This window comes from Polypterus senegalus, chromosome 1 (assembly GCF_016835505.1).
Source record: "Polypterus senegalus isolate Bchr_013 chromosome 1, ASM1683550v1, whole genome shotgun sequence".
Classification (NCBI taxonomy): domain Eukaryota; kingdom Metazoa; phylum Chordata; class Cladistia; order Polypteriformes; family Polypteridae; genus Polypterus; species Polypterus senegalus.
Genome location: NC_053154.1, coordinates 15,604,587 through 15,627,780, shown reverse-complemented (window position 1 = coordinate 15,627,780; position 23,194 = coordinate 15,604,587). Strand labels below are relative to the sequence as shown.

The window sequence follows — 23,194 nt, the reverse complement described above, 5'->3', positions numbered from 1 at the left end:
GGGGAAGCAGAACCACTTTATAGACCTTGGAGGAAGGCTTGGGGCGGACAAGAAGGTTTTATTTTTTAAGCCATAGGAAGGTTCCTGTCTCTTTACTAATGAGATGGACTATATCAACAAGAGAATGAGACAAATATCCTAGGAGCGAGAATCTTCAGGGAAGTGAACAAACATTTAAAATGTGTGTGTGTGCGTGTTTGTATAAACTGAGGCAGACTTTAATAAAAAGGCAAACCTAACCTCAATAAAATGTGACCAAAAATTAGCTTTCCTCATTTAAAATGTTCACTCCTGAATGCTGAGAGCATTAAAAAGAAAATGCACAAAGTAGTGGCAACAGTGTTATTATAATAATAATAATAATAATAATAATAATAATAATAATAATAATAATAATAATAATAATAATAATAATAGGGCGGCACGGTGGCGCAGTGGTAGCGCTGCTGCCTCGCAGTAAGGAGACCTGGGTTCGCTTCCCGGGTCCTCCCTGCATGTTCTCCCCGTGTCTGCGTGGGTTTCCTCCGGGCACTCCGGTTTCCTCCCACAATCCAAAGACATGCAGGTTAGGTAGACTGGCGATTCTAAATTGGCCTTAGTGTGTGCTTGGTGTGTGGGTGTGTTTGTGTGTGTCCTGCGGTGGGTTGGCACCCTGCCCAGGATTGTTTCCTGCCTTGTGCCCTGTGTTGGCTGGGATTGGCTCCAGTAGACCCCCGTGACCCTATTCGGATTCAGCGGGTTAGATAATGGATGGATGGTTGGATAATAATAATAATAATAATAATAATAACTAGGTGGCTGCACCCCCTGCTTGCTTTGCTCACTAACCACTGGCTGAGGCGCTCGAAGGGCATCAGGACGCACCTCCGTTACAGAAAGGATTGTATTTAAAGAGGTGGTATATAGAAGAGTATGTGGAAGATGGTTTGGTCCTTAGTTACTACAGTCGACTCTCGATATATACGACCGGCCTGACATGCAAACAACTTGTTTTACGACCAAAATTTTTGTTTTGAATTACAACCAACGTCTTGAATTACGACCTGAATGTATCCGCTTGTGCGATTGTAAACAAACAGCTGAGAGCGTTCGTAAGCGTCAGTCGGAGCCCAGATACCTGTGTCTGTGGACGTCATTTTGGTCAGTGCAGTGATTTATATAATTTATTTCGATAATTGCTATCAAAATGGCCCCAAAAAAGCTAGAAAAGAAGCTAAGGAAGGAAGAGAAGGTAACAAAGGTAAAGAAAGCGATCACAATCGAAACGAAGAAGGAAATTGTGCGGAAATATGAGAGTGGTGTTCATGTGACCGATCTCGCTAATATGTACAGCATGTCGAAATCCACTATTTTGACAATTTTACAAAGAAAAGATTTGTATAAGGAAGCTAGTGTTGCTAAAGGTGTTACTCAAATTAGTAAGTCACGTCAAATCAAAAGTGTTAGACGAGGTAGAAAAGCTATTATTAGTGTGGATAAACAAAAAGCAGATGGCAGGTGATAGCCTATCTGAGTCTATAATTTGTGAAAAAGCTAGGGCTATAAATGCAGATCTGTTAAAGGATAAGCCATCAACAAGTGATAGTGCTGTGGGAGGTTCGGAGTGCATTATGGGTATTTCCATGATTTCTTATGGGAAAAATTGTCTTGACTTACAACCAACTTGAGTTACAGCCAGCCTTCACAAATGAATTGAGTTTGTAAGTCAAGGGTTCACTGTATATTATAGGAAATCGGTTACTTGAGTATTTCACTGCAACTGTCTATTTTAAATACCAATGAATAATAAAACATAGTAAAAAAGTAAAAGTAAAAATGTAGAAGTGAAAAGTAAATAAAATTATATTAACGCCTGATCATACAGAATATTATGAATAACTTTATCCTCTAACTTACAATCTATAAACGTTGTATTTTACTTTCCTGTATACAAAATATAGGGAAAGTATTGTAATCGTCTAAAAAATGTGACCTCGAGATTTTGGTGAATCTTGATGTTTTAGACCTCCCTGAGTCTGAAAATACCATTTGTGCAAGTAAGTGTAAACACGATGACTTGAGTACGCTTTCACTTATTTTGCATACAAGTATTAGGTACAAAACATAGATTTCTTTCTCTTTTGAATATTTCTGCTAACTGGACGTGATACTTTTTTATTCATGCAGCTGCAGAGTCTGATTTATTCAACTTCCATCCATCCATTATCCAACCCGCTATATCCTAACACAGGGTCATGGGGTCTGCTGGAGCCAATCCCAGCCAACACAGGGCGCAAGGCAGGGAACAAACCCCAGGCAGGGTGCCAGCCCACCTCAGGGCACACACACACACACACTAGGGACAATTTAGAATCACCAATGCACCTCACCTGCATGTCTTTGGACTGTGGGAGGAAACCCACGCAGACACGGAGAGAACGTGCAAACTCCACGCAGGGAGGACCTGGGAAGAGAACTCAGGTCTCCTAACTGCGAGGCAGCAGCGCTACCACTGTGCCACCATGTTGCCCATTTATTCAACTTTACTTTTATAATAATTGTTCAATACGTTATTCATTTGATTTGATTTGTTGTTGATGGTTCTTTAATGTATATAATATAAAAATAAAATCCTTGTCTTGCGGTTTACTCCTTAAATATCCATCCCCATATCTGAGTATACGAGAAAGTCGAGGGGAGACCACTCCCAGTTTTTTGCATTTCTGTTCACATATTGTTCAGGATATGTTTCTCTTTCTCGTTTATTGGAAGATTCTCTTTGTTCTTGATTTTTATTTTTTGTTCATTTTTTTATTCCAAAGTTCTTTATCAGCTCTTGCTGCTCTTTTTTAATCGTGATCTAAAAGTTGATGTTCTTGAATAGATAATTTGCCTTTTTGCCTTGCCATTATAATGCACTGCGCTGAAGGGCGAGTTAGCAGTGGGAGTGTCATGTTGATGTGCACAGCAGGAGTGATGATTGGGTGAGCGGCGTGGAGGGGCGTGGTCAAAGCTAAATAACACGGACACAATGGGAAACTTTTTTTAATATAATAGACAGATATCTTTATCATACATTTACATGCAACTCAATGTGCTTTCAACAGATTAATCAACAAAAACAAAACTATACCATATTTACTTGGATTTTTAATCATTAATTAATATTAAGAAACTGACTAATAAATGTAAGTATGTTAAATACAAAATCCTTTATACCAATGGCAATATGTCTGCATAATACCTTACTGGGACTGTGACAGCCGAATCAGACGTTTTTGGCTTGTTTTCAAACCACAAGTCATCAGTGGCTCAGGTCATGGATGTTAAAAAGAGGATGAATGTTATTTACTGTACATCACAGGACATGAAACGCAAAGGAAATTATCGCAGGCATCATGCTTGTTTTCGGATTCACGGCAGCCTATGATGACGTTTAACTGTGCAGTTTAATGACGTCGGAGTGTTTTGCCAAACTCCAGAGAAGTACTTGCACATGTTTTTAAGAAACAGTGTTTCTCCCTTAACTGGGTTACTTTCCTTATTCCAGTTTAATGTGTGCCAGTAAATGCAGCAAATGCAACATTGGGCATATTCAGTTACTTCATTTGTGAGACATGAACACAGGCAGCAGCTTATTCAATCGATGTTTCAAGTCTTCCGGCTGTCTAGGAGCAAAAAGTCACAAATTGTAGCTGGAGGGAAAAATAAAATAATGACTGCGTTTAGCTTGTTGAAGCAATCATAAGCAATTTTATCTGGGCTTCACAAATGCACGTATTTCTTTTTGATCGCATCACTGGAGCTTTCACCTTTACATTTGAAGGCTGCAGTGTCCACACAACATTGTCGAAAGCGCCTCATGCTTTGTAGATGTACTGCAAGTTTAAAAAAAGTAAAAATTTTAATAATAATGTATTGAAAGGCAGTACGTGTGTGAGTGGCTCATAAGGATTAAAGCATCATATCGTGGCTGAATTTATGCGTCGCTATCCCAACTGCTGTGCACTCCAATTGAGCATCTTTGGAAAGGGCTGAAACATGCCGTCTGGAAAAGGCACCCTTCAAACCTGAGACAACTGGAGCAGTTTGCTCATGAGGAGTGGGCCAAAATACCTGCTGAGAAGTGCAGAAGTCTCACTGACAGTTACAGGAATCGTTTGATTGCAGTGATTGCCTCAAAAGGTTGTGCAACAAAATATTAAGTTAGGGGTACCATCATTTTTGTCCAGGCCTGTTTCATGAGTTTATTTTTTTAAATAATTCTGTTGAAGCATGGTTGAAAATCAATGTCTGACTTTCATTGGTTAAATTTCATAGAATTTTTATTTATTATTAGTTTTGTCAGATTAAAGTTATTTCTGTGACCATTTTGAGTTTTTCTTTCATTGACTGAAGGGTACCAACAATTTTGTCCACGTGTGTATCTCTTCTATATGGTCATGTGGTGACTTACAGCTCTGTCTTGGGCTGGCCATTTGTCACAAAGTGTACAGCAGTGTGCAGTACAGTTAACTCCAGAATACCTTGATGGTCTTGAGATTTCGTTGTTCTCTGCGCAGACTCAAGGCAGCCCATGACAGATGCAGCCTCAAAGCATAACTAAGACTCCTCCATAGGTTTTACAGTAGCTTTGGTGGTCTTTTCTTTGAAAGCTTTGTTTATTCGTCTGTGGACATTGAGCTGATGTGATTTGCCAAAAAAAGCTCCAGTTTTGTCTCATCTATCCAAAGGAAATTTTCCCGAAAGCACTGTGGCTTCTTTCGTAAATTCCAGTATGGCCTTTTTAGGTTTTTCTTTCAAGAGTGCAGTCCCACGCTTACTCAAACACCGATCGATGGTGCAATCAGACACTGAGGGACCTTGGAGTTCAGCTTGTATCTCTTTGGAAATTGTCCTTGGCTTTTAGTCCACCATTTTCACTATCCTTTCTACCCGTTCTGAGGTGGATTTTATTCTTGTGGCCATGTCCAGGGATTTTTGGCCACAGTCTTATGGACCTTAAACTACTTAATAATATTTGCAACTGTTGTTACAGGAACAGCAAGCTGCTTGAATGTGGTCTTTCTTGCCTTTGCCTTTAACATGCTTGTCTTATCATTTGTTTTGCTCTCCTCAGACAACTCTCTCATTTGTTTTCTCTGGTCCATGGTCAATGTGGGCCACACAATGACACCAAACAGCAGAGTGACGGCTTTTCTCCATTTAAATCGGCTGAATGACTGATTGCATACTTCGAGACATATGTGATATAAATTCAAGACAATAGAAAGCTTGAACAATTGCTCAAATCTAATTATTTAGGATCTTTTCTAGGGGTCCCAATAAACGTGTTCAGGCCATTTTAGAATGTCTTTGTAGAATAAGCTACACTTGATCACTTGTCACACTTGCTTTGCTTTCCTTGATAGACATGTCAAAGTCACACAGGTTGTCAAAAGATGAGACAAGGGAGCCAAAAAAGATTTGTGGCAGCCTCCCGTATAATTGACCCTGGCAGCAAAATGATTGATTTTGCGTATAAGTGTGTACAGATTGGACTCCAAAAAACGGAAGTGACTGATGAGGTTGAGATGGTGGGTTTTTAAAGTGTGGCAGAGGAAGTGAGATAATTATGATCGGAACCAGAAAGTGGTGTCATTGGACCAGAAGTGATGTCATCCGGCTTGTCACTGGAAGGTGGCGATGTCTGGACTGGAAGTGACATCATCGGGCTTGTGACCGGAAGTGATGCCATCAGAGTCGTGACTGGAAAGTGGCATCATCTGGACCAGAAGTGATATCATCAGGCTCGTGACCAGAAGGGGGCGTCATAGAGGCCAGGTGAAATTTCCCGTAATGGGTCTACAGTAGGAAGAGAGAAACGATTGGTGCACCTTGACACCCCCTGGTCTGGCATAGAATTACCTTCCTTCTAGCCCTTTAGCTGCCTCCCATGTGGACGTGTGTGACAAGGTAGACAGAGGACAATGGCTTTTCGTGTCTTCACTTTCAGGAGGCAGAGGGCACTTTTTTGAGCTGGAAGAGGACTAACACATTTGTCCATGTCTGTAAGTGTTTCCAAGAGACTAACCATGGCGTGATGAAACATCAGTATTTGGCCAAACAGATAACAATTAGCAAGTAGTCTACTGTATGTGAGGAGTGGATGTGTCAGCGAGCTGTTTTGATGCCAGTATTATTTCTTGGCGCACAAAGGCGTGTACGAGCAGAAGGAGTGAGGCAGAGGAAGGGCAGGACTGTAAATATTTTTGGTACAGTTTGTGAGCAGGGGATGATCTGATGTAGGCATTTGAGTTACCAAACTGGTTTGGAACAAAAGCAGGCCTGTGATGAGGCCCATGAAACACGGATATGGAATCTGATCGCGGCACGATCAAAGCAAAAAGAAATGCCGCAAGCAGACCACATGCTGGCTTGAAACAAATGCCTTTAGAATGACGCGGAAACTGTTGCATGGCATGTAACAGCACGCGATCGCTCTAACCTCTCTCTGTATAAATGTTGTTACTGTATATCAGTAATGCACAAAAGCTGTTTAAGAAAAAAAGCTGGTGCCACAGACAGTTTTAATTAAAGAATAAACTTCCTGGAAAGTGCAGTACGCAGAACTAATCATCAGTGAACTCAAGATTTGGTATGCTCAGCCTTTGCCTGCTCTTAGATCTAAAAAGTTCTGAATTCTCCAAAGGTTCTCACATGGTTGGTTGCTCCAATGCAGACGTTGGCTGTCTTACTTGCAGTCCTAGACTGGCTTGTTCATATGGCGATCAGGGCATTGTTTACTGCATCAATGTCTGCCCAAACTTGAAAAAGGCCTCTAGCTGATTAAAGTGGAACAACTCTTCCTTTTTCGTTATTTGATCAATAGTTAGAACAGGAACAGGAGTAGGATTAGGTTGTGTGAAGCCCACCCAGAAACGCACAGGCCACACAGGCAGGACACAACACCTGATTTATTTACAAAACACACTGAGCGCAAATCACCAACACACAACACAATTCGACTCCATCCGTCTCCACTCCTCCTTAGGCTTCGTCCTCTTCCTCCCGACTCTGGCCAGTGAATGGGGTGAGGTAGCTCCTCTTTTTCAGGTCCCAGGAATGTTCCAGGTGGCTCATCAGTATGACCTGGAATCACTCCCAGGTGCACTGGAGGTCCTTTACAGGGCTCTGCAGCTCCCCCTTGTGGCCCCCACGGAACCCAGCAGGGCTGCACCAAACTACAGCTCCCAGCATGCCCTGCAGGAATCCGTAGTGCCATAGCCAAACAGGAGGGCTCCCCTCTAGCTTCCCAGGGGAGGTATTGCCTCACCAGTGCCCTCTCCCCTGGTCCTTCCACTCTGTTGGTATCCCTGCCAGGTAGTGGTAGTGATAACCTTAAATAAATAAAGAAAATACTCCTATTTTCATTCACACTATAATATTTTTGTATACACATACACTCCTTCATTATTTTGACGAGGTGCTAGTTACTAAAAATAATCACGTTTGCGTGATATCTTGCATTAACTTAACTTACTTAACTTTTTAATTACCATATATACTCGCATATAAGTCGGGTGTGAAACCTGAAAAATCAATCATAAAATCAGACCCTGACTTATACGTCCGTTCAAAAATATTAAGCTTAGATTTTATTTTTTTTTACATCTTCTTGCCTCCTCCAATCTCGCACCAGTTCCCAAGACACATTGAATTTTGTTGCTGCAGCGCAGTTACCAGTTTCTACATTTAATTTAAAACCAGCTTCATATTTTTTTCTGATCAAACGCTCCATTGTAGATAAGGGATGCTCTTACGATAAAAGAGTGTGAGGGTGTGAGATATAAAAAACATAAAAAAGTGCAAACGTCGCTTCGGAATACTTTGGGTATTACTGTGTGGTCATGTAGGCACAATACATAGAAAAAAAAGGCCGTGTGCTCCGTGGTTTCTCTCTCAAGTGGGCGTTAGCATATCATAATCTCTTGGACCAACAGAGTGAGTTCATCGCAATTGACTTATACGAGTGACATTTTAAAATATTGGAAACTATTGGTAAAATCAAGTCCCGACTTATATGTGGGAGAACTTAAATGCGAATATATACGGTAAATAATAGCCATCACTAGTCAGAAACGTTTCACATTAAAAAAGGAATATTTTAACATACGAGTGATGTCTCCAAAATCAGCTAATACGTTAAGCTTCCCAATTCCTCCTCTTTTTATTCTTTCATTCACAATTGTCTTCTCCATGCCTTCTTTTTACAACTGACCGTCTCTCTTGTGCTGCAGTACGCTGCTGACCCCGATCTCTGGAAGCAGTCTCTAACCCTCTTCACACTCAATCTTTATTTAAATAGACATCCACAAGATTGATTGTCTTTTCTTTTTTTTTTTCAAACATATTAAATAACGACAGCTTAAGCTCGATCCCACCTGCTGCAGGATTCCCTGTTAATTTTGTTCGTCATTTTGGTTTTTGTGTTTGGTGTCTTTCTCCTGCTGCAGAATGAAGTTGGGACCAATCAGATTCCTCCATGATGGTGTTTCTTTGATGGATGGGAATCTGCCTGGACTTCTCAGCAGTGAGGTAGCCATCAGTTCTGATCAAATCACCAACTCCTTTTGTGGAAATTCAACCCCAGCCTGCAAGGAGCTTCCACCATGCTTCACTCCGGCTTGCAGCTGTTCATCCATCTACCATTCTCCAGGCCCCCGTCAGGACAAACTACCATATGTTAGAACCAGATCTTTCAGATTTTAATTCATCTGGATATCTTATGATTTAGAAGGGAAGTATGCTTGATGTATTTCAGTGTGGTGTAAGAATGAGTTCAAAAGTACACGTTCATTGAACAAACTCATTTTTCCAAGAACGGTGAACTTAACGTAATGTATTTGCAAGTGAAGAACTTGAACGTGAGCCAGTTCAGTTTAAGGTGACATTCTGGATCTGGTTTAGGTCCTGATTAAACGTTTTGCCTTACTCTATAATGTAAAGGGTGGAGCCGAATCTGAATACGGTACAGTCGATTCCGGTTAATTGGACCACTGGTTAATCGGACCAACCGCTTATTCGGACCGAATCCTAAGGAACCGAAACAGATCATATTACATAAGCCTAATATTGTTCACTTATTTGGACCAAAATTCCGTTTAACTCTTTTAGGGCTGATGTCGACTTTTGTCAAAATTCAGGAGTAGAGGACGGTAATCGGCTGCAAACTGCAACAAAACCGGCCTTTACGCTTTAGTTTGATTCTCTTTCCTAGAAGGAAAGTTACATAGCTTTGATATTTTGACCTTGATTTCCTACGCATGCATGAGTAGTGAAGAGCAAACAACCTCTACAATGGCACCGACATCTGTTGAGAGACCAAAGTGAATGTGCATAACAAAATACTCCGCCGGCCCACCGTGCATTCCTGCTGACCATTGTGGAGCCCTCAAACAAACTCTGCCACCAGAGATGCCAAACATGCGCCAACAGCAGCCATGGCATGTAGCTACAGATGTTTTATGCTGATTTATGTGTGAAACCATTGCTTTGTGGGCTTTTAAGAAAACTGTACTTTTTGGAAAAAATATTCAGCCCTCAAAGAGTTAAATCGGACCAAAGAACGTGACAGAGAATAAGAAAAAGAAGCCACAAGTCGCCCGCGAAAGCGGATGTAAGCGTAAAGCGGAAGACCAGGAAAGTGATGATGATGACCCTAATGAGTTAGTGCAAGTGGCAACACAGGATGCCAGGAAATGCATTGAAACTTTGCACCGCTATTTCATGCAGGAGGGAAATGAAGGCAGTCCCATTGATGCGTTAGATGTTTGTGGTGATTTTGTTCAAGTGCAGTGCGTCAACAGAATGTGTCAGATCACACTAGACAAGTTCTTCAAACGTTGACTGGAATTTGGTAATGTAACCTTTTTTATTGTGCTTCGCATGCCGAGTGTCATGTAGATCGTTTCGAAGAATTTGTAGATTTCTTTTTCAATAAACAAAGTTGTAAGCAACCGTACATGTAAATGTATGTAGTTCTTGTTTGTACGTTCGCCATACTCGTATGCAGCACAATAAAAGTCAGAATGACATTTTAATATGTTACTTATAGCACGTCCCGTCTTGGTTGCACAAGTATAGGGCATGTTTGTGTAATCAGACCAGCCGGTTATTAGGACCAAAATGATCATAAAGTATCTATCTATCTATCTATCTATCTATCTATCTATCTATCTATCTATCTATCTATCTATCTATCTATCTATCACGTCCCGATGTGGTCCGATTAACAGGAATCGACTGTATTCGGATAAGCACAAATAGTGGATTTTTACGAATATTTATTTTGTACAAATATTTTGCGATTTATTTGTATTCGGAGAAAATAACGTAAAATCAAATAGTCACTGTCTGTGTCTGCCTGCTTGTGCTTAACCTGCAACCCCTGCTGACATGAGCACGCAGTGAAGCTCTGCTTTCGTTTTTAGGAAAACATTGTACTTCGCGAGGCCACTTTACATTTTTCCCCATTGGACATACAGTATGTGACACGAATTTTGAGTGGCAGTGTAAAAGGTTAGCTCACCTACACGCTGGCTCCACAGTCACCATTTGTGTCACACGGTTGGAAATAGAGCAGTAATTAATATGTACAGTATACTTGCATCTATTTAATTTCTTTTTTGACCGGGAGGATGTTGGCATATATGTTGTAAGTAGACACTATATAGCACCCGACCCGACACAAACTGGACACGGGAGGCATGTGTAAAATAAATAGACTTTTATTTCTCTTCGTCTGTGGCCTATACCTTCCCCGTACCCACAGACACAACATAGTCCCAAGCACACACAAGTAACAAAGCACAAAAGCCGTTTTGTTCTTCCTCTCGGCACCACCACTCCTCCTAGGCAACCTTGTCCTCTTCCACCTGACTCTGGCCGCTGAGTGGTGGTCACTGGTTCCCTTTAACTGGGTACCCGGACGTGCTCCAGGTGGTTGATTATCGACATCCGGCTGCACTTCGGGGTAAGGCGAAACCAGTGCCCAAAAGGGGCCAGCCACTCCTGTTGCAGCACCTCCTGGTGGCACCTGCAGAACCCCACAGAGCTGCACAGAAGTCCAACCCCCATGCAGCCCTGGGGGGTGGGGGTCCGATGCACCGCTGCAACACATGGAGGCTATCATCTAGCGTCCAGGGGGAGATACTGGGCTTCCCACCCTTGTTCCCCTGGCAGATGTGGTGAAGGGGCATCCCAGCCAGGCATGGGCCCCGGCCAGCCGTCACAATGGTTGTATGTGTTTGTTGCTGGGTTTTGACTCAATAAAGTGTATTTAAATAAAAATGTCTTCATAATTATTGTATTTTATTCAAGAACACTGCAACAGCCTAATTTGAGGCTTACAAAATTGAAAAAAGTAAACTCATGGGTCATTTATTCTCAGTCCTTAAAAAATACAAAATGAACTGAACATGAACTATAGTTCAAAATTGAAATGGTGAACTATGAATGTGAATTTATTCATTTTAATCTCAGTGAACTAAACTCTGAGCGAGTTCTTGTGAGGTGTGAACTTGCACAGCACTGATGTAGTTCTCATTTGATGTGGTCACTTTCCACGGCCAACCGCTGGGTTTGCAGTCTTTAGCCTTGCTAGTTTGTCTATGCTTCTGCAGAAGAGCTTGGGCAGCACAAATTATGTCAGATTTCTGCATTTGAGAGACTGTGATGATGCAAGATGACTACCTTGTGTCTTAGGTATTAAGTTGTCACATCTAGCATCATCTCCTCTTTTCCATCTGGTTGTCCCTGCTAGTTTTATTCCCACCTGTTTCAGTTTCAGTTCATCACTTTGGTTCCACCTACATGTGACATCATTGATCGTGAGCACCTCAATCCACTGCTGGGTTGTATGATGACATTAAAAATGCTCTATTACTATGGGAGTTTCTTTCTTTTAGGATATTCACATTTCTTCTTGTATTGTTTCAGCTTTTGGAAAAGGAATTTTTGGGACTCTAAAATGTGCTCCTTACTATTGATACATTAGAAGACATAAATGCAGAAGACATAAAATGACCGACTAGGAGAAATATTTTTGTGACCCATCTAAGGTGCCTAAGACTTTTAAACAGAATACATGTTGTGACTTATAGGGGGTATTGCACAATATATATTGTCACCTGTAGAAGGGATTGCAGCACCCAAACCTTAGAAGCAACCACAGTGACACAAGACCTGGGTTCAAATAACAGATTATTATTAAACACAAATAACTCAACAAGGCTTCTTTTATATTCATAATACAAAAGCACCAGCAATTCTTCTCTCTGTCACTCTTTTCCACTCCACTCCTTTGTCTGTCCTCCACACTCGCCTCCAACTCATCTCTTATCTCAGACCCAGGAGTACTTCTGGTTGAATGGAGGTCTCCTAAAATAGGGATTATAAATCTTCACAGTACCCCCTGGCAGCACCCATGGAATCCAACAGGGCTGCACTCCAGGACTCCAATTCCCAGCATACCCTGTGGGTGTCCAACTGGTTATACAAGCCTATGGATGCTGCTGTCTAACATGATGGGGAAAGAAAGAACCTTGAGTTGTTATCTTCCCAGTCCTTCCATTACACCGGCCTCTCTGCTGGGTAAGGGTCCCTTTTTTAACCTGGCTGGCTCAGGCACCAGCCGATGCATGCCAACTGTTACAATATATATAATATATTAGTGGTGGGAAAGTGAAGTCTCGTGAAGCTATGAGGCTTTCTTTCTATTTGTGCTGGAAAAGATTTGAAGCTTTGAAGCCTCAGCCCTAATGTGAACAGCGACATCTGGTGGTTAATTGAGGTCAAGGCAAGCTCTCCGGAGCGCAAGTGAAGCAGCACTCACTGTTTCAGTCTCACGTCACCAGTAAAAGGTCAGAAAAGCCTAGTTCATTTTATTCTGCTAAGGTCCTTGTCCATTTATACTATTTAACGAATACACAACCATTAGAGAAGAGACTTTGGCACTTTGGCAGAAATAAGTGTTCTGTGTCATTTCTAAATAAAGAGGATAGTAGTATAATGGCAGACTTCATGTGCAAACATAAGACACATTCCAGATTCTGTTTAAGAACAAATATAACTTGGGTTGAGTATGATGGCTAAAATGTCTGAAGGTTCTTTTCAAGCAGATTTAGAATTTAGAGAGTTTTTTTGAATCCGAAACACTGGACTAAAAAGACATACCAGAGATATTTCCTGCTGCAGCTTTACAAGCAGCGACGCAGGTGTCTCAACATGGATGACATGTTGTTGTTGGTAGACAACTCTTGCATGCACCGCAAACACAGCACATACACAGTATTATATAATTGAGATACAATGATTTTACCATTTCATTTAACAGTGTAAGAATAAGATTCCAATCAGAACATAAAATGTAGACCATAAGTGTCTCAACTGGACTGAGATCTGGACTCCGGGACATTCGGGTGCTTTCCCAGCATTGAAATGTTGTTTACGATGCAAGCTCTGAGACACTTGTGAAAAACAGGAATTTTTTATGCAAAATACGTGTGGTGCAAAGGTTAGGATTTCAAATGATGATGTCATTTCGATACACAGCAGTACCACCAAAACAATGGACAGCAAGTTATTTTAGAACATTAGGACAATCTGGATGGGAACAAAGCTCACCAGTCTTATCCACTTAATTCTTCCAAAATAGCATCAAGCTGATTTTTGAAGGTCACTAAAGTCCTACTGTCTACCACACTACTTGGTCACGTATTCAATCTGGTTGTGGTTCTTTGTGTGAAGAAAAAAACTTCCTAATGTTTGTGTGAAATACACCCTTAACAAGTTTCCAACTGTGTCCCCGTATTCTTGATGAACTCATTTTAAAGTCACCATCTCGATGCACTGGACTAATTCCATTCATAATTTTAAACACTTCACTCAGGTCTCCTCTTAATCTTCTTTTGCTTAAACTGTAAAGGCTCAGTTCTTTTAATCTGTCCTCATAACTCATCCCCTGTAGCCCTGGAATCAGCCTAGTTGCTCTTCTCTGGACCTTCTCTAGTGCTGTTATGTCCCTTTTGTAGCCAGGAGACCCAAACTGCACCCAGGACTCCAGATGAGGCCTCACCAGTGTGTTATAAAGGTTGAGCAGAACCTCCTGTGACTTGTACTCCACACATCAAGGCGCTATATAACCTGACATTCTGTTAGCCGACTTAATGGCTTCTGAACACTGTCTGGACGTCGATAGCTTAGAGTCCACTACGACTCCTAAATCCTTCTCATCTGGTGTACTTTCAATTTTCCGACCGCCCATTGTGTATTCAAACCTCACATTTTTACTTCCTATGTGTAACTCTCTACATTTACAGACATTAAATTTCATCTGCCACAAATCTGCCCAAGCCTGTATGCTATCCACGTCCTTCTGTGATCATTCAATGGATTACAAATTATTTGCCAATCCTCCTATCTTGGTATCATCTGTAAACTTAACCAGCTTGTGCTGTATGTTACTGCATATGCATTACTTGCTATTTCAGAGGATTGATTTAAAGAGTTAGTCAACAGAGTTAAAAGAAAGAAAATCTGGAGTATAAGGGTACTGCAAAGAGCAGTCAGGTTTCAGGGTCAGAGCTCTGTATTGTGGGTTGCTCCTCTCCTAAATGATATGCCTTTGTCTGGGAGTGTCCGCTCATTATAGCTCCTAGATATGAGGGAATGGGCTCAGTTACCTTCATTGGGTGTCTTCTCAGAACTGTGGGTGGAAAAGGAGACAAGACAGTTAGCGATCACACACCCTGGTGTCCGGTGTGCTAGTGCTTTCCTCTGATGAGCCAAGAAGACGACCTTCTCATGTATGAAAATAAAATATCTATATACACACACACATAGCCTTCCCAGAATACAATGGTCATTTGTCAAACAATGGTTCTACAGGGAACCAACCACACAACCCAATGAAGAGCCATTAAAGAGCAAGCATTTTTAAGAGTGTGCAGTCAGTTCTCCTGACTACCATGCAAGTGAACAAAGAGAAATTATTACAATGACATGGGGAATAATAATAATTACAAAAAGTTAATAGAGCTAATCTGGACTTTCTCAAACATGAATCTAATCAGTAAGAAGTGAATGTGAAAGGGATTAAAATATTGACTCTAATTAATGTCATTTACGCTGCCCTCCATAATGTCTGGGACAAAGATACATTTTTCCGATTATCTGCTTCAGTTTAAAATGACAAATCAAACATTTCAGACATTTTAATTAAAGTGCACATTGCAGACTTTCATTTAAGGAGATTTGCACACATTTTGGTCACACCACACTTTTTCCACCTGGTTTCAGGACACCATAATGTTTGGACACAGCAATGGCAGGTCTATTAAAGTCGTCGACATATATAGGACTTTGTCGCATATCCCTCACATGCAATGACTGCTTGAAGTCTGCGATTCATGGACATCAGCAGGTGCTGAGGATCTTCACTGGTGATGCTCTGCCAAGCCTCTCATGTAACCATCTTCAGCTCCTGCTTGATTCGGGGGGCTTGACCCTTTACATTTTCTCTTCTGCATATGAAAGGCCTGATCAGTTGGACTGAAATCTGGTGAGTGGCTCGGCCGTTCAAGAATTTTCTATTTTTTAGCTTTGATAAACTCCTGTGTTGCCTCAGCAGTATGTTTGGCTCATTATTTTGATGTAGGATGAAGCACCGTTCAGTGAGTTTGCAGGTGTTTAGTGGAACTCGAGCAGATCAGATGTTTCTGTACACCTCAGAATTTCTTGGGCGTCTGTCATCAGAAGTTCCATCATCAATGAAGAGAAGTGTGCCAGGACCTGTGGCAGCCATACATGCCCAAGACATAACTCCCCCAGCACCACCATGTTTAACAGATGAGGTGGTCTGCTTTGGATCTTGGGCAGTTCCTTGTCGTCCCCACTCTCTGATGAGGTTCATCTTTGTCTCACCTGTCCACCTTTTCCCAGAATTCTTCAGGCTCTTTGAAGTCCTTTTTCGTGAACTGTAGTCTGGCCATCCTGTTTTTGTGGTCTGCATCTTGCAGGGTGTCCTCTGTATTTCTTTTCATGAAGTCTTCTGCTGATAGTCGTCTCTGACACACACACACACACACACACATCGGCCCCCTGAAGACTGTTTCTGATCTGTCGACTCAGACGTTTGGGGCTTTTTCTTGACCATAGCGAGGATTCTTCTGTCATCAGCAGTGGAGGTCTTCCTTGGCCTACCAGTCTCTTTGTGATTACTGAGCTCACCAGTGTGTTCTTTCTTCTTCATGATCTTCTTCTTAGGTCATCCTAAAGTGTCACTGATGTCTCAAATAGTTTTATTCTTGTTCTTCAGCCTCATAATGGCTTCTTTGACTTTCATTGGTATAGCTCTGATCCTCATGACGAACAATAGCAACTACAGACTCCAAAGCATAGACGCAAACCAAGGTGTCTTATGAATCCATGAAACACAGCCTGAGGAATCACAAACACCTGGGACGCACATTGTCCCAAATATTATGGTGTCTGAAATTATGGGATCATATAGAAACAGTAGCGTGACGGAAATGTTTGCAAATTCCCTTAAATGAAATTCTGCAATGTACAGTTTAATCACGATGTCTGAATTATTTGATTTGTAATTTTAAACTGTCGACCGGAGGGGGAAATCAAGGAAAAATGGCTCTTTGTCCAGAACATTATGCAGACCACTGAATCTATTTAAATATTTGACTATATTATAGGATGGTTTTTGTATTTAATATCCTGTAGGCATTTTGTTTCTTAGCCATGTTCTGTTCCCAGTTCATGCCCTGTCTGCCTCAGCAGGTTGTTGTGTATCAGCAGGATGACCGATGTTAGTAGTAAATCATGATTACAGACTTTTGTTGTGCTGTTCCACCTCTTTCCTCAGCACTGTAGTTTCCCTCTGTGGTGTTTGGCTAACCTTCTTTCCCTTTTTTTCTTTTTTTTCAGGGTATGATAAACCTGGGAACCAGCGAGAACAAGTTGTGCACTGACTTGCTGTCTGAACGGGTGAGCTTGGCACCGCATTACTGACATACATACATGGAGGTTATTTTAAGAATATTCCTTAAAGTAAAAAAAAAAGAAAAATGTGCTGACTGCTTTGTAATTCCTTTACTCAATTTGTGCTTAAAGTGAAATATGAGAATTTATTTATTAATTTATTTGTAAAAAGCTCCTACTAAACTGTGAAAGTGAATTAGTTACTTTATTTGACTCTTTGAGTGAATTCAAGTTATTATAGAAAACTTTGTCAAACCTACTTAATGCAATTCAGGGTCGTGGGGACTGCAGCTCGTATTTGCAGTTCTAAAAGCAACTTAGGGACCATCCTTGGACAAAATTCCAGTCTATTTCATAATTATTATTTTTTACGAAATCTAGCAAACATCAGAAACATAAGATAAAAATGATCAATGATGCCAAACCCCTCTGGAGCCTTCTTTTAGACCACCCCACTGCAGTCCCATAAAATGCAGGTCCTCTGGGGACTCAGGGTCAAAGACATCCATTTTGTCCAGGAAGCATGGGCAGTGCACAGACTGGATGAAAATGAACAGGGAGATTGGAATTCAGAATTGGAATTTCAATGCCAACTGGCAACCATCCTGCTGGTCTGAGAACAAAATCCATCAGGCCAAATCAAAAGAAGCAAATTGAAAACATTCTAACAATGTGTTATAAAGTAAAAATCAGAATGGTGAGATTACATAAGTATTCCTAGCCTTTGTAAATCTAACGCTTTCTTTCTCTGGTGATGCATCTGACAGTGCTTATAAAAATATTCACTTCCTGGGAAGTTCTCGCTGATAAACAGCATTGAATCACAATGGATTTCATTTTTTTTAATGGAATGACAGAAAAAGAATCTTCAATGTCAAATAATTAGATAGATAGATAGATAGATAGATAGATGCAAATGGCACTATATAATAGATAGATAGATATGAAAGGCACTATATGATAGATAGATAGATAGATAGATAGATAGATAGATAGATATGTGAAAGGCACTATATGATAGATAGATAGATAGATAGATAGATAGATAGATAGATAGATAGATAGATAGATAGATAGATATGTGAAAGGCACTATATGATAGATAGATAGATAGATAGATAGATAGATAGATAGATAGATAGATAGATAGATAGATAGATATGTGAAAGGCACTATATGATAGATAGATAGATAGATAGATAGATAGATAGATAGATAGATAGATAGATAGATAGATAGATAGATAGATAGAAATGAATGGTATTATATAATAGATAGCTAGATAGAAAAGGCACTATATAATAGTGTCACGCTTGGGTCACGGATTTGAATAGAAACACAGGAGGTTGTAGAGACAGGAACTCTATTCAAACACTGCAAACAAAACATATGTCACTTTTTTTTAAAGTTTAAACGGACTCCTTGACAAGACGGGGATGACAGCTCCGTCTCACAGTTTAAAAGTATGCAAACATATCTTCCTCTTCAAAGGAGTGTGCGTCAGGAACAGGGAATGTCTGAGAGAGAGAGAGAGAAAAGTAAACAATCAATCAAAAACTGACAGGTGCTGTTTGGACTTTTAAGTCTGGCGAAGTATCACGTGGATCGCGCGATAGATCAGCCGCAAGTAAGGGAGCAATGTGAAGGTAGTCTTTCAGAGTCCTTTAAAACCTGTAGGGGTGTGAACTAGATAGATAGATAGATAGATAGATAGATAGATAGATAGATAATTTTAATTTTAAATAGACCTTTATTAACAATTATAACATAATTTCAGTCAAATTAACAGCCAAAATTCAACAACATTTAAAAACAAAGTTTTTCTACTCATACTTTACTTCATACTAGACATTCATTTTTCGTGGAACATAAAACATTAATTACAGCCCAGATTTCTCTAAATACATCTAATTGATTAATTAGTTTAAAATATGCAAACTCAATCTTCAATCTCCTTTGAAGGAGGACCGTAAACATTAATAGAGCGTCAGTGGTTTTCTGATCTTTGTCTCTATTTCTTCTTGTTTTTAAAGTTGCCATCTTGGCCTGGCCTAAGAAAAAAATTGCAAAGTAAACATTCTGTTTTACAAATTCTTGACACTAACATTCCAAAAATATAAATGAGTTCATCCATCCATCCATCCATTTTCTAACCCGCTGAATCCGAATACAGGGTCACGGGGGTCTGCTGGAGCCAATCCCAGCCAACACAGGGCACAAGGCAGGAACCAATCCTGGGCAGGGTGCCAACCCACCGCAGGACACACACAAACACACCCACACACCAAGCACACACTAGGGCCAATTTAGAATCGCCAATCCACCTAACCTGCATGTCTTTGGATTGCGGGAGGAAACCCACGCAGACACGGGGAGAACATGCAAACTCCACGCAGGGAGGACCCGGGAAGCGAACCCGGATCTCCTAACTGCGAGGCAGCAGCGCTACCACTGCGTAAATGAGTTCATTAAATACAATTCCCAAATCCATCAACAATAAAGCAAGGAGATGAAGCAGTGGTTGTAATCTGGTACAATACAGAAATAAATGATAAACTGTTTCTTTCTGAAGGCAAAATGGACACTGATCTGTTGCGCTGGTGCCAATGGTTTTTAAGAATGAATTGGTGGCTACTGTTATTTTCAATTCAATTCAATTCAATTTTATTTGTCATTCAGCAGAACATCCAAGATGCAGAATGAAAATACGATGCACAAGACATTAATAAAAACACATGGTATTTAAAAGACAAACTGCGGTAGGAAAAAAAACTGTTTTTAAACCTGGTGGATCTGCATTTCAGGCTACGATGTCTTCTGCCTGAGGGCATAAGGGAAAAGAGTTCAGAGGCAGGATGAGTGGGGTCTCTGGAGATCCGCACAGCTCTGGCCAGACAGCGTTGTTTTGCCAAGTCTTGTGCATTAGGCAGTGGGGCTCCAATGATCCTCTCAGCAGCCCTCACCAGTTTCCTCAGCGCTTTCCAGTCCGAAGCACTGCAGCTCTCCTGCCACAGAGAGCTGCTGCTGGTTAGCACACTCTCTAAGGTCCCTCTGTAGAAAGTGGTGAGGACCGACTTGCTGAGATGGGCCCTATTTAGCCTCCGCAAGAAGATCAGGTGCTGGTGAGCCTTCTTGGTGATGGAGGAGGTGTGCAGGGACCAGGTGAGGTCGTTTGTCACATTTACTCTTAGGAACTTGGTAGATTGCACAATTTCCACAGCAGTGTTGTTGAAGTAGACCGGGGTGTGTGTCAGCTGTTTCTTCCTGAACTCGATCACCAGTTCTTTCGTTTTTTTCGACATTCAGTATCAGATTGTTTTTATCACACCATTCCACAAATGACTTCACCTCCGTCCCGTAATCCCCTTCCCCATTACCTCGAATGAGACCCATCACCGTCGTGTCGTCTGCATACTTAATGATATGGTTTGTGCTGAACATGGCACAACAGTCGTGGGTCATGAGCGTGAAGAGGAGGGGACTCAGAACGCACCCCTGTGGAGAACCTGTGCTCAAGGAGATGGTGTCCGATTTATTCTTCCTTACCCGTACGTACTGAGGCCTGTCCGTTAGAAAGTCCAATATCCAGTTTTGCAGAGGTGTGCTCTGTCCCAATAGCCCCAGTTTGCTGATCAGATTCTGAGGGATGATGGTATTAAAGGCCGAACTAAAGCCAACAAACAGCATACGGACCAGAGCATCTCTGCAGGTCCCCAACTCTTTTTTCAATGGGAGGTTTATATAGATAGATAGATATGAAAGGCACTATATAATAGATAGATAGATAGATAGATATGAAAGGCACAATATGATAGATAGATAGATAGATAGATAGATAGATATGAAAGGCACTATATAATAGATAGATAGATAGATAGATAGATAGATAGATAGATAGATAGATAGATAGATAGATAGATAGATATGAAAGGCACTATATAATAGATAGATAGATAGATAGATAGATAGATAGATAGATAGATATGAAAGGCAAAATATAATTGATAGATAGATAGATAGATAGATAGATAGATATGAAAGGCACTATATAATAGATAGATAGATAGATAGATAGATAGATAGATAGATAGATAGATAGATAGATAGATAGATAGATAGATAGATAGATAGATAGATTTTATTAATCCCAATGGGAAACGTAGATACACAGAGCAGCAGAAACATAAAAAGAAAGGAAAGACCAAATAAGTAAATAAATTAAAATACTATAAATAAATGATTGTGAGAATTTGGAGTTAAATCAATCATTAAGAAATGGAAAGAATATGACACAAATGTAAATCTGTTAGAGGAGGTCATACACACAAAATAACACTGAAGAATACAAGTGAAGGAGGCTGCCAAGAGACCTTTGAGATCTCCAAAGGATTCACAATGTTTAGTGGATGAAATTGGAGGGGCTGTGTAGACAACGACTGGTGTCCAGTTGCTTCACCAGTCACAGCTTTATGGAAAAGTGGCAAAGAGAAAAAAAAACTCAGAGGACATCTTTGGTTAGAGTTTGCCAGAAGGCAAATAGGGGGCTTTGAATCCACCTGGAAGAAGGTTCTGTGTCCTGCTGAGACCGAAACTGATTTTTTTAGTCCATCAGACCAAATGCCATACATGAACACTCCACCTTATCAAAAACACGCCGTCCTCACTGTGAAGCATGGTGGTGGCAGAATCAGGCTTTTAGAATGCCTTTCGGCAGCAGGCATTGGATGGCTTGTAGGGGTAAAATGAATTTGGTGAAATTCTGAAGGAGAACCTTCTTGATGAAGTCTGCATAAAGTGTACACCTTGGGAGAAGAGTGGATTTTCAGCAAGACGACAACCCCAAATGTAAGCCCAAAGACACACTGGAATCTCTTAAAAACAGCAATGTCAATGTCCTGTAGAGGCCAAGTCAGAGTCCATTGCCCATATTTATCACCAACAATGACAATTTATTTCTTGTATGTGATGGGCTTTAACAGGCCCTGTTTTTTGACAGACCAATAGTCTTGATTGCCTAAGAAGGGAAGAAAAAATTCCCAAAAACACCCTTGTAGTGAAAAAGGAAGAAATCTTAGGAAAGGCATTTCAGAGAGAGACCCCCTTCCAGGTAGTTTGGGTGTGCAATTTGTGTCAAAAAATGGGTTAAACACAACACCCAAAACAGAAGTCAAGTAATCCTCTTGACAGAGCTAGATGACCAGTCTATCATGGCCACCACAGGAATACAACACCACAGAACAAATGGCTTTGTTCTTGCATAGGTCTACTCACCAATCTCAGTCCAGAGCACAGTCATAACTCTCAAGGTAAAATGCAAGAACAGACGATACCATTCACTAAATACACAACTACCACATATGAGGATACAGATTTGATCTACCATGGCCACCTCAGGAATACAAAACAACCGTACAATAGTAAATAATACAAACTACAAAACAAAATACAAGACTAGATGATACCACTCACTAAATATGGAACTTTCACATATGAGGATGCAGATTTGTTCAGAGTCCTGGACACCTCAGCCAACAAGCCACCTCCCCGCTACTGGTCATTCTACAGCTGAGTCAGAGCTGGGCCGGCCAATCAGATGAAAGGACACTTCTATCCCATGGTTCCAGTGCTCTGTTATCTGAGATGACTTTTCCATAGGCAGGCAAACAACTTGACAGAAGGGCTGTGGCACCAAGTATCAAACATCTCAGAGCAGGAAAACTGTGCTAACTAGCCCAGAAATCTCAGAGTGATGTAGTAGATGTAAGCACATTTTTATCACATCTCCTTATTTTAATATCACTATTCCTAACTTCACTAGGATTCAGGAGAGTTTATGAGCTGTTCAGAAGATGGTGTTTAGGAAGAGACAGGCACACATATTTAGTGAAAAGCAGAATGTTTGGGAAATGGTGGATAAGAATGAACTCGTAAAACGATATCATCTTGACAGAGATGGAATAATATTTGTAACAAATCTTATACATTACCCAATCTCTCCATCTGTGCGGTGTGAACCAAAACTAAAGTCTTGGTAATGTTACTTTTTTAGATAAAATGCACAATAATTTGGGAATGTCACAACCAATCATTTCTCAAATTTTGCACCAAATTTTGAATACCCTTATGGCGTGTGAGGTAATTCATACGTTTCCCCACCATTCCACGTGAGGTATGTTAAAGC

General features: G+C 40.7%; 1 protein-coding gene across 3 annotated transcripts in view; it reads left to right on the top strand.

Moving 5' to 3' along the window:
• The window catches only part of LOC120523144 (1-aminocyclopropane-1-carboxylate synthase-like protein 1), a 166,392-nt gene that overhangs the window by 19,339 nt on the left and 123,859 nt on the right, over positions 1-23,194 (top strand). For all 3 annotated transcript variants that reach the window (XM_039744162.1, XM_039744153.1, XM_039744171.1), the window contains exon 3: positions 16,960-17,019. In XM_039744162.1, the coding sequence (XP_039600096.1) occupies positions 16,960-17,019 (60 nt within the window). The remainder of the gene's footprint in view (positions 1-16,959; positions 17,020-23,194) is intronic.